Genomic DNA, 14,040 nt, shown 5'->3' with positions numbered 1-14,040 from the left:
CAACTATTGAACCACCTCGTTAGGACCTTCTCCCTGTCGTCTTTGGGGGTAGAGACTGTCTCCTACCTTGCAATTGTACCTTCCATAGTGATATGTCCAAGGGAACAAGGACAAATCCCTCTAAGTACATCTGCTGAGAGGCTGTCCTCTGAGATATCTTTCCAAACATCAGAAAGCACTGAGTTTCTTTTCTATTTTAGACCCCACTTTCCAAATAAATTGATCTTTGTAACCACTGGTGACAAATCTACATGTGGCCTAAATGTGAATGTGAGCACACACCCAGAAGCAGAAACCTTGCAAGCCGATACACTGTTGTCACAGCTGAGTGTTTGGGAACTTATCAACAGCATCAGAAGGCTTGTTAGCAATTCTGAAGTGGCTTCTCATGTCATTGTAGTAACTCTCTTCCTTGCATAAACTGATTTGCTCCAGATTACAGTCCGTTCTTGGGTATACATTGACTTGATGTTGGAAGTCCCTGGGAACATGCAGTTTCTTGACCATGCCTTCCTTGTCAGATCATGTTTCAGGGGAGATGCTAAGCCTCAGGCATTGGGTAATGGTGTCACTCTACATTGTGTGGTATAGGAGCAGGGGACATTCTCTCTCTCTCTCTCTCTCTCTCTCTCTCTCTCTCTCTCTCTCTCTCTATCTCTCTATCTCTATCTCTATCTCTATCTATCTCCCTCCCTCCCTTCCTCCCTCCCTCCCTCCCTCCCTCCCTCCTCCCCCCCCTCTCTCTGTAGCAGTGTTGGGAATTGAATCTAGAGCCTTTTGCCTACTAAGCAAGTGAAAGCAAGTGATCTACCACTAACTATATCCCCAGACTTTTTTTTTTTTTTAACTTTGGGCTTTCTGTAGCTGAGACAAAACTTGATCTTTGAGTCCTCTTACTTCAGCCTTCCAAGGAGCTGGACTCACAGCCCTGTGCCTAGCCCAGGTCTTGGTTTTAGATAGAACACTCAAGGATGCAGAGACCTTGTACTCACCATCACTGGAGCACCACCGCCTTTCCTGCTGATGAGGATTCCTTTGCAGTGATTTCACACCCTGTTCATTTTCCTCGCATACACCTGAGTGTGAGCACTCACCACTGGCTTCTCACAGGACAGTGCTCTCTTCTTGCCTCATACCGTGGCATCTCAGCCACTTGTTGGCTCTCTTCATACACATTTCAACTTCATTTCAGTACTGAGGGTACGTTTCCCCCATTTCTACTCTTCATTTCCATGTGCTTAATACATTAAGTCTTAAATCAATGCTATTACTTTTTCTAAAGTAAGTCTTCCTCTCTCCCTTTTATCAAATATCCTTGCTAATTTCCAGAGCCTTCCTAGCATATCTAGTGATGATGGGGGTGGACTAGAGGGTCATTCCCAACATCTGGGGAACAGTCAGTATTCTGAAGTATCTACTTATCTTTATTATGGTCAGATTGTCCCAGTACTCTGCTTATCCAGCTATGGACAGTGCAAATCAGTTTTTCTGAGGAAGCCTTTGGCACATGGAATTCATAGTAGGAAAAGGGGCTTGATTGATGCCAGCAAAAGTGGTGTCTTCTCCCATTTTACATTTCTTTCTTTTTTTTTTTTCATTTCAGACTTGCCTTTAGGAGGAACTGTACCTCGGGGCCCTGTGAGGCATGTTGGCGTGTGGGGCCCTGGAAGCCCTGTACAGCGGTCTGCGGCAGGGGTTTCCAGTCTCGCAAGGTCGACTGCATTCACACGGGGAGCTGCAAACCCGTGCCTGACAGACACTGTGTGCAGATGAAACCAGCGTCCTGGAGGCACTGTCTTGGGCCTTCCTGTGATAGTACGTACCCCTCTCAGGTACCACCAGCACCCCAGAAGCCTTGTCAAAACCCAGACACTAGTGTGCCCACCTCACCCTGTCACATAGGAGGCCTGGGGGCACAGGCGGCCGCTCTGACTCATGAGGCAGTGGCAGCCACCCCACACACGTTTTCCTTAGCAGTCTCCTCTGCTTAGCCTGAGCCAATGGCTTGGATAGGTGAGCAAATGTCCTAAAATTAGACAGTGAATATAATTGCGTGTTACTTTTCTAGGGGGGCAAGTATGAGGCTTTTATAAGTTTTCCAGGGGGCCTACGGTCCCACAGAAAGTAACCCCTACCCTCAGCCCTGAAAGAAGTGGCCTGGGTCGGAGGATCTGTAAGGATCTCAGGGTACCACAAGACGCCAAGTGGAGAAGTGAGCTCACCGTGTTTCTGACGTAGTGCAAAGCAGTTGATAATATGTACTAACTATTGGATATCACCTAGTTCTTACTCACTCTCTCCTGAACCACGTGCCATGGATTCTTTTCTTTTCTTTGTTTTTGCAGGAAACTGCACAGATACAACGCACTACTGTACGTTCGTAAAGCACCTTAACTTGTGCTCTCTGGCCCTCTACAAACAAAGGTGCTGCCAGTCATGCCTGGAAGGATGAAGCGTTGGTAGGGTTGTGATGCTGCCTTGGTGAGAAAAGAAAAGGAGAGGCTCTTTCCCCCGTGTCTCTGGTTCGAAACCACACATGTCTCCAGGTTTCTAGATTCTATGGTCAAGCAGAGGTTGGTGCAGGAACAGAGCCTGCTACAAGTTTGTAAAGTTAGCTTGGCCAGTGGTTGCTTTTTAATTCCAGTTCCCACAAACGATGGATTCTAGGATTAGCAAAACTGCATCAGCAGCCATGCCCTTGCTCATGTGACCTCATCACGAGCACATCATCACCTGCTGCGATGTGTCGACCAGTCAAAAGTGGTCCATACTGGACTCTGCAGCTGAGGGTTTCTCTCAAGTTGCAGAGTTTCAACACTTTTTTTTTTTTTTTTGCAGTATTTACCATTTAAATGCTCTGGCCAGTAGCTGTTCAGATGTTGGTACTAATGGCATTTTTATAGATCCTTAGGTTTATTATGTGGAGAAGAGGCCATCTCCCTTAACAGCTTATGACACCGGCTGGGCCAAGGATCGCTGAGAACAGCATCTCGTCTTCCCTCTTAGAGCATCCATGGAAGAAAACACAGTAGACATGGCTGCCATTTTCGTAACTACAGAAATCGATCTGTGACCAAATGAGGCATCTTGGAAATCACAGGAGAGGAAAAGCTAACCTTTCTACTGATTTTGAAGTATATTCAAAGCTTTCTTTTCAGAGCTGTGAATGAAACTTTTTCTAAGCACTATTCTCTTGCACATAGAGATCAAAGCCTTATTAGATGTAATTTATACATACAATAATATTCCTGATGATTTTTATTTTGGAAAGTTTATTAGAAAGCAATCTAAATAAGAAATACAATAGTTAAAGGAATTGTTTATAGTAAATGATTGTTTTAATCTGAGGTGATTTTGTCGGTAAATCCAAAGTCAATTAAGATTAGGCTGAAAAAAACAATTTGGGGGTTAGGAGCTAGAGCTGGGATTTGGGTTGTGCTTTGGGAAAAAGGGTTGAATTAATCTTGGACTAGCACTAGGATTCAGTTAGGTGAGAAGGGAAGTTACATCAGGGCTAAGACCAGAGCTGACTTTAAGGTTAGAGCCAGTTTGGGAAGGGGTTGGGTCTCTCGGGCCCACGCTGCTGTTCATGACAGTGGAGTAAGTTTTGCTGCTAAAGAAGGGTCAGGCTAGCATTCAATTTAACTCCTACAACCGATTTGGCTATGGGGACCTTTCCCTGATGTTTTACCAGTTATGGCTTTAGATGCTACACAACCCCAAATAAATGGTCCTGCTTCTTCACTCAGTGTCCCGACTGCTTGCACACATACTGCCCACAGCCTCCTGGCATGTAACGCAACCTTTCCCGAGGCAGGTTGTGTTAGACCTACCTCCTGATCGACATGTGAACAGCGCATTGTGGCTTTGGATTTGTCTGTAGAGGAGCTTGCTGAGCCTCTCTGTCATCTTCTGAGCACAGGTCTCTCTTCTGTTCCAACGTCAGCCTCACCGACACTGGGATGAACACTACTGTAGGTGGAGGGTTTGGTGGTCTGGAACGGACAGGGCAGAGGAAAGAGCACACCAGCCCCTGAGTCGTTAGTCATCAATCGCATCTGATAGTTGAGCTTATTAAATTAAAAGAAAGATCCTTTGTAAAATACTCTTTGTATATATTTATTATATGACTCAAAGGTGCAATATTTTATTTTGTACAGTATGTAATAAAGACATGGGACATATATTTTCATATTAACAAAATTTCTTTTTAAACTGCTTTACCTTTGTATTTAAGGTTAAAATGAACCAACTTTCAGTTGCTATTGTACTTTCATCTTGTTAACATTCAAATGGCATTCCTGTGTACTGTATTTTACTACTGTTTTTATAACATGAGAGATAATATTTTCCCTTTGATGATCCTTAATTCAGAAATAAATTCACTTTGAGTATCCAGTGGCATCCTTAGGTGGCTTCTCTGTGTTGTGCTTTTGCTAGACTTTGGAACTGTCTCCTTGCCTGTCCCCTTGTTAGTCCTGTAGCTCCCTTAGTGAATTGACATCCCAGATTGTCCTTTGTATGAATCACAAAACTGAAAGGTCATAGAAATTCACTGTAACTTCACATCCTAATCCTTTATGTCTTGTGAATCATACTTTTAAAAATGGCAATAGCAAAGTAAGTAGAACCCCGGGATAGATGGTGGGCAGGGACAGAAGTATGTGCTACATCCATAGATAGTAGGGCATACTAAGGCCCCTTTATTTATATATTTGCAAGACTTGTAGGCTCACAGTTTATTTGCAAAAGTACAGATTTCCAGTACATGCCTTGTCTCAATAAATAAATAAATATCCCCCACTAACAATATCCCCTCCCCATTTCTGTATTTGCTGCAACTCATGAATCTATATGGACATAGCATAATTGAAAGTCTGTAGTTTCTATTAGGGTTTGCTCTTGATGCTGTACATTTTGTGGGTCTTGGCAAATGTGGGATAACATGTGTGCATCTTACCATCCTATAAAAAGCCCTCTTTTTTAACTCTTCATCCCTTTCCCACTTTAATTTTGTGAAAGATGCCTGTTTGGTGTGTGTCTAGTTTCATTTCTTGAGTGTGTATGACCAGGCATTCTATCTGCTCCACTGTACTAGTTCTGATCATCTGTCAGAGACTACTTGATGTAGTCATGTGAGTCTAGGTCTAGGTCTTGAATTCTGTTCCATGTATCTATTGTGTGCTCTTTCATCACTGCCGTATTGAATGTTGTCATTTTGCTAAGTCTTGAGGTTGGTTAGCGTCCACCAATTTTTTGGTTCTCCCTCAATGTTGTTTTGACCAGTAAGGGCCTTTGGCCTCTCCATAATAATGTTCAAATAATTTTTTCAGTATCCCTTGTGGGGGGTTTCTGCAAACACCATGGCAAGCAGTGTTGATCTGGTCTGTGTAAGACAAGAAGAAGGTCAGTTTGACATGACTTAGTAAACAGTGTTGGTTCAAACTTTGGGAGTCTGACACTGGGTAGTTTATTTCAGGTATATTTAAGAACAGAACAATTCAGAAAAAAGTTTCTGGTGATAATTAACTCAATCCCATATGTACAACAAAGCTTAAGTCATGATTATGTTGAAATTCTTTGTAAAGTACATGTGACCTCTTCCATAAATTGACTGCATGTGACTTCTTAGAGGTCTGGGGAAGGATCTGGTAAGGTTTCAGTCATATAGATAGTGCAAAGGTCACCAGACTATAAACCACATCTGCTCCCATTTGTAAAGCACATGGGCTCTATAGATTGACTGAGAAAACAGGCTCAGGGTAAACAATGATCAAGATAAGGGACTGGGAAGGATAGTGCTATAGATGGACTAAAATAAACTTAAGAGTTTTGGGGAGCCTGGCTATTAACCACATCCTTTCCCAGAGACAACCCTAGTGTTTCACATTCCTGGTTTCCCTAGTGCTTGTCTGTGAGCACAAGGACTTCATTTCTCCTAAATCCATAAAGCAACTTCCTAAGATTTTGATGGGGATTATATTGAAACCACAGATCAAGTTGAGAATTGTCATCTTGATAATATTAGGTCTGCCTATTAATTAACAAAGAATATCTCTATTTAAATGTTCTTTTATTGGAGATTTGTAGATTTTCTCACATAGAACTTCAACACATTTTGTTCAATTTACATCACTTAATTTTGAATGATTCTAATGTAAATAGAGTTGTTTTTAAATTTAAATTGTACCTGCTTCTTATTGGCATTCAGGAAATAAACTTTTCTCCCCAGAAATACTGAGGATTGAACTCAAAGCCAGGCAAGTGCTCTACTACAAAGCTACAATCATAGCCTAGTAATTGACTTTTGTATGCTAACTGTATGGGCAACGTTATAATTACTTATTCTTTCTAGAAACTGTTTTTAGTCTGGGGGAATTGTTTTACATAAATTATTGTGTCATGAGTGAACACAGTTTGATTCCTTCCAATCCTGTGTACTTCTGCTTTCTTGCCTTACTCCACCAGCCTGGACTTCTAGTCTGTAGAAATGGGTGTGGAGGGGAATTCTTGCCTTGTTCCTTTTCTAGTGGGGATGCTTCATTAGGCATGATATTAGCTAAAAGAGTCTTGTGTATATTCTATGCAGTTGAAGGATTTTTCCTCTATTGCTCATTACTGAGAGTCTTATAATAAGTGTTGAATTTTGATAAATGCTTTCTTAGAATATATTGGTCTGCTCATTTGATTGTCTATGTGTAGATTTTTTTGTCACAGGGGAGAAAACTTTGTTTTATTTAAATCATATTTTTATGTATTAAATAAAATTGACCAAAAAAGGGGACTATTATATGCTCACAGGAATCATGTAACTAGAGAGTTAGCCCTTACTTTAAATAATATTAATATGACAGAATAAGCAAACTAAATTCCAGAATGTTTTTTATTGTTTTTAATTGTGTGTGTGTGTGTGTGTGTGTGTGTGTGTGTGTTCTTATGAGTGCCCTTGGAGGCCAAAGGTGTCAAATCTCCCTCGAGCTGGAGTTATAGGCTATTGTAAGTCACCAAACATGGATCTTGGGAACCAAACTTGGGTCTTCTGGGGGAAAAAAAGAATTGATCTTAACTACAGAGCCTTCTGTACAGTTCCCAATTTCTGGAATCTTATTTAGCAGCATAGTGGTTGCTTACGACATATTAAGCTCAAATTAATTCATCTATTTTAATAACAATGTAATTAAAATATTTGACATTAATAGCTTTTTATATATGAATAGCTGAAGTGACATCGTATAATTTTTAATTTATCTTGAGAATTTCATGCATGAGTTCTGTTATAGATTAACAGGATTTTAAATATTAAATCAGCCTCCCACACCTCCCACACACAGTTTTCTTCTTTATTGATTATTTGAGATGTTGCAAAATTACAGTTTCCAGGGTACTATCAAGAAAGGGTATGCTGGGTTTCCCACTGCTCTCATTGCTTTATGGACCTTCAGAGTTTTCTGTTGTTTGAATTTTAGATGTTCTTTTAATAATAAAAACCCAGAGCCAGATGTCAGAGTGAAAGCTGAAAGAGCAGAGAAGAGCACAGCCAGCCACTAGTTCTTACCTCTACAAAATCCTCAGCCTAAAGAGAGTGAGTTCCTGTTTCCTTATGCCTTATATGCCTTTCTCTGCCCTGCCATATTACTTCCTGGGATTAAAGGTATGTGTGCTTCCCAAGCAAAGACATGAGATCTCAAGTGCTGGCATTAAAGGTGTGTGCCACCACTGCCTGACCTCTATGTCTAATCTAGTGGCTGCTCTGTTTTTTGATCTTCAGGCAAATTTATTAGGGTACATAATATATCACCACAGTTTTCCTTTCTTTTTCTGGAAGTGTTTTATCTCTACAGGGTTATTTTTAACTATATATGAGAAGAGAATGATTCATAAAAGTATTTATTTATTTTTAATATACTTTATTGAAAAAATATATTCTGATCATGGTTTCCCTTACCTTAACTCTTCCCAGATCCTCTCCATCTCCTGACCCATGCAACTCTGCACCCCTTCTCTCTCTCTCTTTAGAAAAGAAACAGGCAAAGAAAAACAAACCAGAATAATAACACACACACACACACACACACACACACACACACACACACACATGCATACATGCATACACACAAGAACAGAGAAAGACATACACATAGACATACGCACAAAAACAAAAACCTATAAAAACACACAATTGGAAAACATAACATACAAGCAAAAGTCCAATAATACAAAAATGCCAAAACAAAGCAATTTGTTACAAAAAGTCTGGAAAAATAGCATTGAGTTCATTTTGTGATGACCATCTATTGTTGGGCATGGGATTTACCCGTAATTGTGATTAATATACACAGTGAGATTCCATTTGGAAAAACTAACTTTTCCTTTGCAAATAGATGCCAATCGGAGATCTCTTTTCATTAGGGATTGGAGCTCCTGTCCACTTCTCCCTCTCAGCGCTGGAACTCCATCTGGTTTAGACTAGTACAGGCTCTGAGCATGCTTCCACAGTCTCTGAGTTCATATGTGCATCAGTCCTGTTGTGTCTGCAGGACACTGTTTCTTTGGAGTCCTCCATCCCTTCTGCCTCTTACAGTCTTTCCTCCTCCTCTTCAGCATAGCTCCCTGAGCCCTGAGGGGAGGGTTTGATGAAGACATTCATTTAGGACTGAGTGTTCCCAAATTTCTCACGTTGTCCAATTAGGAGTCATTTTATTGCTATTTCCTTTAGCAGAAAAATAGTATTTGGTTTTCCCTTAGGACCATGATCTGTCTAGTCTCAGGTTCTTGGCTACCCGAGCAAGCATGGGTTTCGTCTTGTGGAGTGGGCCTTAAATTCAATAGGAATGTGGTTGGTTACTCCTACATTTGTGTCATTATGGCCCCAGCATATCTCACAGGCAGGTTCCTGTTGTAGAGTGCAGGATTTATAACTGGGTCGATGGTTACCTTTCTCCTCTGGTAGCATGCAGCACACATTTTAGTACCATCAACACTAGTCAGGAGGGATAAAGGCTCTAGGTAGAGAACAGCTTGATGTCTCTGTGTCCAATGAGACATGTAAGTGTTATCTGCAGCAAAAAGGCTTTACAATCAGTTTGTGGGTAAGGAAATAGTTTCAGATACTTGGGCCCTTTCGGCCAATGACTCAACTAGATGTAACCCATTTCTGGCACCGAAGGTTTCACTTGGTAGCAAAAGATGTCTAGTTGGGGTTTTGTCTCCCACATTATTTAGTGATTCTACTTATGTTTCTTTTATATATGTATATATTTAAGGAACTTCTACAGTAGATTTACAAGACTCCTCCAAATGACTTTTAGTGTTAGTTGTCCTTCCTCGTATTCCTTCCCCCTCCCTGTTTAATCCTTCTGTTCCAGTCTCCCCTGTGTCTCTCTATATATATTCTATTTCTCTTTCTTTGGGAGATACTTCCCGCACTCTTAGTTTCTTACTCTATACCTAACCTCTGTGGTTATACGGACTGGAGCAACACCTGTGAAAGGCTTTAAAGGCTAACATCCACATATAGTGGAAAACATACACTCTCTTTTGGGGTATGGGTTACCTCAGGATGATTTTTTCCAGCTCCATCCATTTATAAGTGCATTTTATAATTTCATTTTCCTTAACATCTGAATAATATTCCATTGTGTAAATGCACCACATTTCATTATTCATTCATTAGTTGGTTGACATCTAGGCTCTTGCCAATTTCTGGCCAGTATGAATAGATCAGCTATGAAGATGGATGAGCAAGTATTTCTATAGTATGATGTACAGTCCTTTGGGTATATGCCCAGTAGTAGTATAGCTGTATCTTGAGGGAGAACTATTCCCAAGTTCCTGAGGAACCATTACATTGGCTTTTATAGTGGCTGTACAAGTTTGCTCTCCCACCAGCAATAGATAATTATTCCTCTTTCCCCACATCCTCATCAGCATGAGATGCCATTTATTTTATTGATCTTGGCCATTCTGGCTGGTGTAAGATGAAATCTCAGAGTCATTTTGATGTATATTTCCCTGATGACTAAGGATGTTGAACATTCTTTAAGTATTCCTCAGCCATTTGTGTTTCATCCTTTGAGAATTCTGTTTAAATCTATACCCCATTTTTAATTGGGTTGTTTCCTTGATGTCCAGATTTTTAAATTCTTTATTTATTTTATATATATGTCCATCAGATATGTAATTGGTAAAGATCTTTTCTCATTCTGTAGGCTGCCGCTTTGCCTGAATGAAAGTTTCCTTTACTGTGCAGAAGCTTCTCAGTTTTAGGAGGTCCCATTTATTAATTGTTGTTCTTAGTGCCTGTGCTATGAGTGTTCTGAAAGTCTTTTCCTGTACCAATAGTTCAAGACTATTTCCCTCTTTCTCCACTTTCAGATTCAGGCCTTCTAGCCTTATGTTGAAGTCATTGATCTATTTGGAATTGAGTTTTATGCAAGTTGATAAATATGGATTTATTTTCATTCTTCTACATGTAGACACCTAGTTTGACCAGCACTATTTGTTGAAGATTATGTCTTTTTTCAGTGTGTTTTTGGCTTGTTAAAAATCGGGTGTCCTGGGGGCTGGAGAGACGGCTCAGTGGTTAAGAGCACTGAGTGCTCTTCCAGAGGACCCAGGTTCAACTCCCAGCACCCACATGGCAGTTCACAACTGTCTGTAACTCCAGTTCCAGGCGACCCGACACCCACAGCAAAACACCAATGCACATAAAGTAAAAAATAAATTAAAAAAATCAAGTGACCATAAGCACAGACAAACAATTTTAAAAAAAATCAGACAGGATAGAGGTAGAAACATCCTATCAAACTTTCATTCTGAATTTTCCTCTATACTGGATAATCCAAGTTTGTCTTAATGGAAACTCCTTCTCCTTCTAGACTCAGGCAGACTGTTGAATATTACTAGTTTCCAATACTTTTCTAAAATGTGTAAATGTATTTTCCTGAATAGGATTTTAAGGAGATCTAAGAAGTAAGTGAATTGGGATTGCTAGCTTTCCATTGCTGTTACCCTGAAATGTCTCTTCAACAGAGACCTGCGTTTATGCTGGTTTGTGCTAGTTAGTTTTTTTTTTTTTTTTCCAAGTTGGCACAAGCTAGAGTCGTGGAGGAAGAGGGAACTTCAATCGAGAAAATGCCTCTATTAGATTGGCCTGTAGGCACATCTGTCAGGCATTTTTGCTCCTCTTTTAAAAGACCTATTATTATTATTTATTTATTTTTGGTGCTTTGTCTGCATGTATGCCTGCAGGCCAGAAGAGGACATTCTGATTGTGAGCTGCCACGTGGTTGCTGGGAATTGAACTCAAAACCTCCAAAAGAGCAATCAGTACTCTTAACTGCTGAGCCATTTCTGCAACCCAGCATTTTTTGTTTGCTTGTTTTCTCTGTGTAGCTTTGGCACCTTTCCTGGAACTCACTCTGTAGCCCAGGCTGGCCTCGAACTCACAGAGATCTGCCTGCCTCTGCCTCCCGATTAAAGACATGTACCACCACTGCCTGGCCCCACTCAGCATTTTTGCTTTTTAAAAATTAATTTATGTTATGTGAATGTGGTTTTGCCTATGAGTATATATATGGATCATATGCATGCCTTGCCTACAAAGGCCAGAAGAGGTTGTTGTATTTCCTGGAAATGCAGTTAAGGTAGTTATGAACCACCATGTGGGTGCTAGGTCCTCTGCAAGAACAACACTGAGCAATGTCTCCAGTCCCTGTGGGGATTTTCTTAATTTTAATGATTGATATGGGAGGTTCCTTCCCACTGTAGGAGCTCTGGCATGTGGTCCTAGGTTTTTACAAGAAAGTAGGTTGAGAAAACCATGAAGAGCAAGCCAGTAGACAGTGTTCTTCCACAATCTCTGCTTCAGTTCAAATTTCTAGGTTCCCACCTTGAGTTTCTGCAGATTTCCCTTTGTGATGGACTATAAACTGTAACATGAAATAAAAATCCTTTCTCAGTTTTCTGTTGGTCATGGTGTTTTTCACAGCAACAGAAAGCAAACTAGACCAGAAGTTATTATTCGAACCATATGGTATTGATGTGACAGACCTGGTCATGTCTTTGGAACTCTGGGCTGGAAAAGCCACTGGGTGTTCAAAGTTTAATGGGCTGTTCTGTAGGAGCTTGGAAGATAATAGTGTTAAGTGCAGATGATAGGGTTCTTGCTTGTGAAGTTTCAGGGGGAAGTAAAGACTGTCAGGACAATCTGTGTGATATATTTTATAAAGATCTCTAGCTTCTGGGTCAGGTGGGCTGAGGAATCATCTTTGATTAATAAGAGACCAGCATCACTGAAGTGAAATCTTCAAAGCATTCTCTTAGAGACAGCACAAGAAGCTATGGTTCACAGAGGTCCAAGGCTGCATCTCAAGGTGGCAGCTGAACTTGGTGTTGTGTAAGAATGTTCGCATGTGGTGCTGGTGTTGGCCTCATGGGAGCTGCAAGGCTGAGGGGGTCATGAGAACAGCTGAGGCTTGGCTCTGTGAGAGCCCAGGAGAGACCATTGGCCAAGGTGAAGCCTCTGGAGCAGAGGACGCTCCAGAATTAAAGGAGTCCTGGAGAAGTTTAGCATCATGTTGCAGGTTTGGAGTCCTTGAATAGAGGCCAGGAACCCACTGGTGAAGGTGAAACAGTGCAGGACACCCCAGCATATTGGAGATGTAAGAACCCAGGTATGATCAAGGACAGCAGCAGGTGTGGAGTGGCGATGGCCCGATCCAATGAGAAAAGCAGGGTGTGGTGTAGATGACATACAGAGCCAGAGAGTGGAGCTGTCCATGCCCTTTGGAGCCCAAAAGATCATGAATGAGTTCGTGACATTGAGTACAGAGTTATTTATACTGATGGGTGTTGGTTTTGCTTTTATTTAATTGTGACTGTGTCTTGGGTTCTCCCTCTTGGAATAAAAAGTATGTTACTTTTATTTTACAGTTGAGAGACTTTGGATTTTTAAAGAGATGCTGAATATTTTAAAGAGACCATTTGAATTTTTAAAGAGACTGTGGGACAGTTGTACTATGTTTTATATTGTGATATTAACATGAGATCTTGAGAATAAACAAGAAATGACAGGTTATGGTTTAATAGTGATGTATTTATGTGTCATATTGACAAAGGTTCAATTTTGCTGGTTAAAAGTTTTTTTTCATATTATTTCCCTGTCCCCAACTCCTCTCAGATCCTCCCCACCCAACTTAATGTTCATGTTCTCCATCCCCCCTTCTCTCTCAAAATGAGGAGGAAAAACAACAAAAAGAGATAAAGAAAGGAAGGAAGGAAGGAAAAAAAGAGAGAAAACCAGTAAGACAAAAATTGTGTGGTTAGTTTTTTTTTTTTTTAATCAGCTTAATACAAACTAGAGTCATAGGGAAGAGGGACTCTCAGTGGAGGAAATGCCTCCATCAGATTGCCTGTAGGCACATCTGTGAGCACTGTCTTGATGAATGATTGACGTGGGAGGGTCTAGTCTACTATGGGCAGTGCCACCCCTGAGCCTATGGTCCGGGGTTGCATAAAGCAGGCTGAGCAAGCCACAGAGACCAAGTAAGAAATGCTTATTATTAAAACCCCCCGTGGCTTTTGCTTCAGTTTCTGTCTCCAAGTTCCTGCCTCAAGTTCCTTTTCTGAATTCCCTTCATGATGGACTATAAGCAGTAAGATGGAATAACCCTGTTCCTCCCCAACTTGCTTTTGGTCATGGTCTTCATCACAGCAATAGAAAACTAAGATATGGTCCTTCCTATTTTCTTCCTATTTATCTTTTGAGGTTTGGCTCAGCCAGCATTTCTTTTTTTTTTTTTAATAAAAGGATTTATTTATTTATTATGTATACAGTGTTCTGTCTGCATGTATCCCTGCACACCAGATCTCATTACAGATGGTTATGAGCCACCATGTGGTTGCTGGGAATTGAACTCAGGACCTCTGGAAGAGCAGTCGGTGCTCTTAACCACTGAGCCATCTCTCCAACCCTCAGCCAGCATTTCTTAAGGGAGATGTTCGTGAACTCCCAGCTTAATGCCTCAGGCTATGATCTGT

At 40.9% G+C, this 14,040-nt stretch overlaps 1 protein-coding gene across 1 annotated transcript in view; it reads left to right on the top strand.

The window, feature by feature from the left end:
- Adamtsl3 (ADAMTS like 3) overlaps nt 1-2,822 on the top strand; it is a 191,076-nt gene extending 188,254 nt beyond the window's left edge. The window contains exons 27-28 of the mRNA XM_059269120.1: nt 1,604-1,815; nt 2,346-2,822. Coding sequence (XP_059125103.1) covers nt 1,604-1,815; nt 2,346-2,452 — 319 coding nt within the window. The 3' untranslated portion in view covers nt 2,453-2,822. The remainder of the gene's footprint in view (nt 1-1,603; nt 1,816-2,345) is intronic.
- Nucleotides 2,823-14,040: the final 11,218 nt, after the last annotated feature.

The sequence above is a fragment of the Peromyscus eremicus genome, chromosome 1, assembly GCF_949786415.1.
Source record: "Peromyscus eremicus chromosome 1, PerEre_H2_v1, whole genome shotgun sequence".
Lineage (NCBI taxonomy): Eukaryota > Metazoa > Chordata > Mammalia > Rodentia > Cricetidae > Peromyscus > Peromyscus eremicus.
This window is presented reverse-complemented; position numbering and strand designations above follow the sequence as displayed.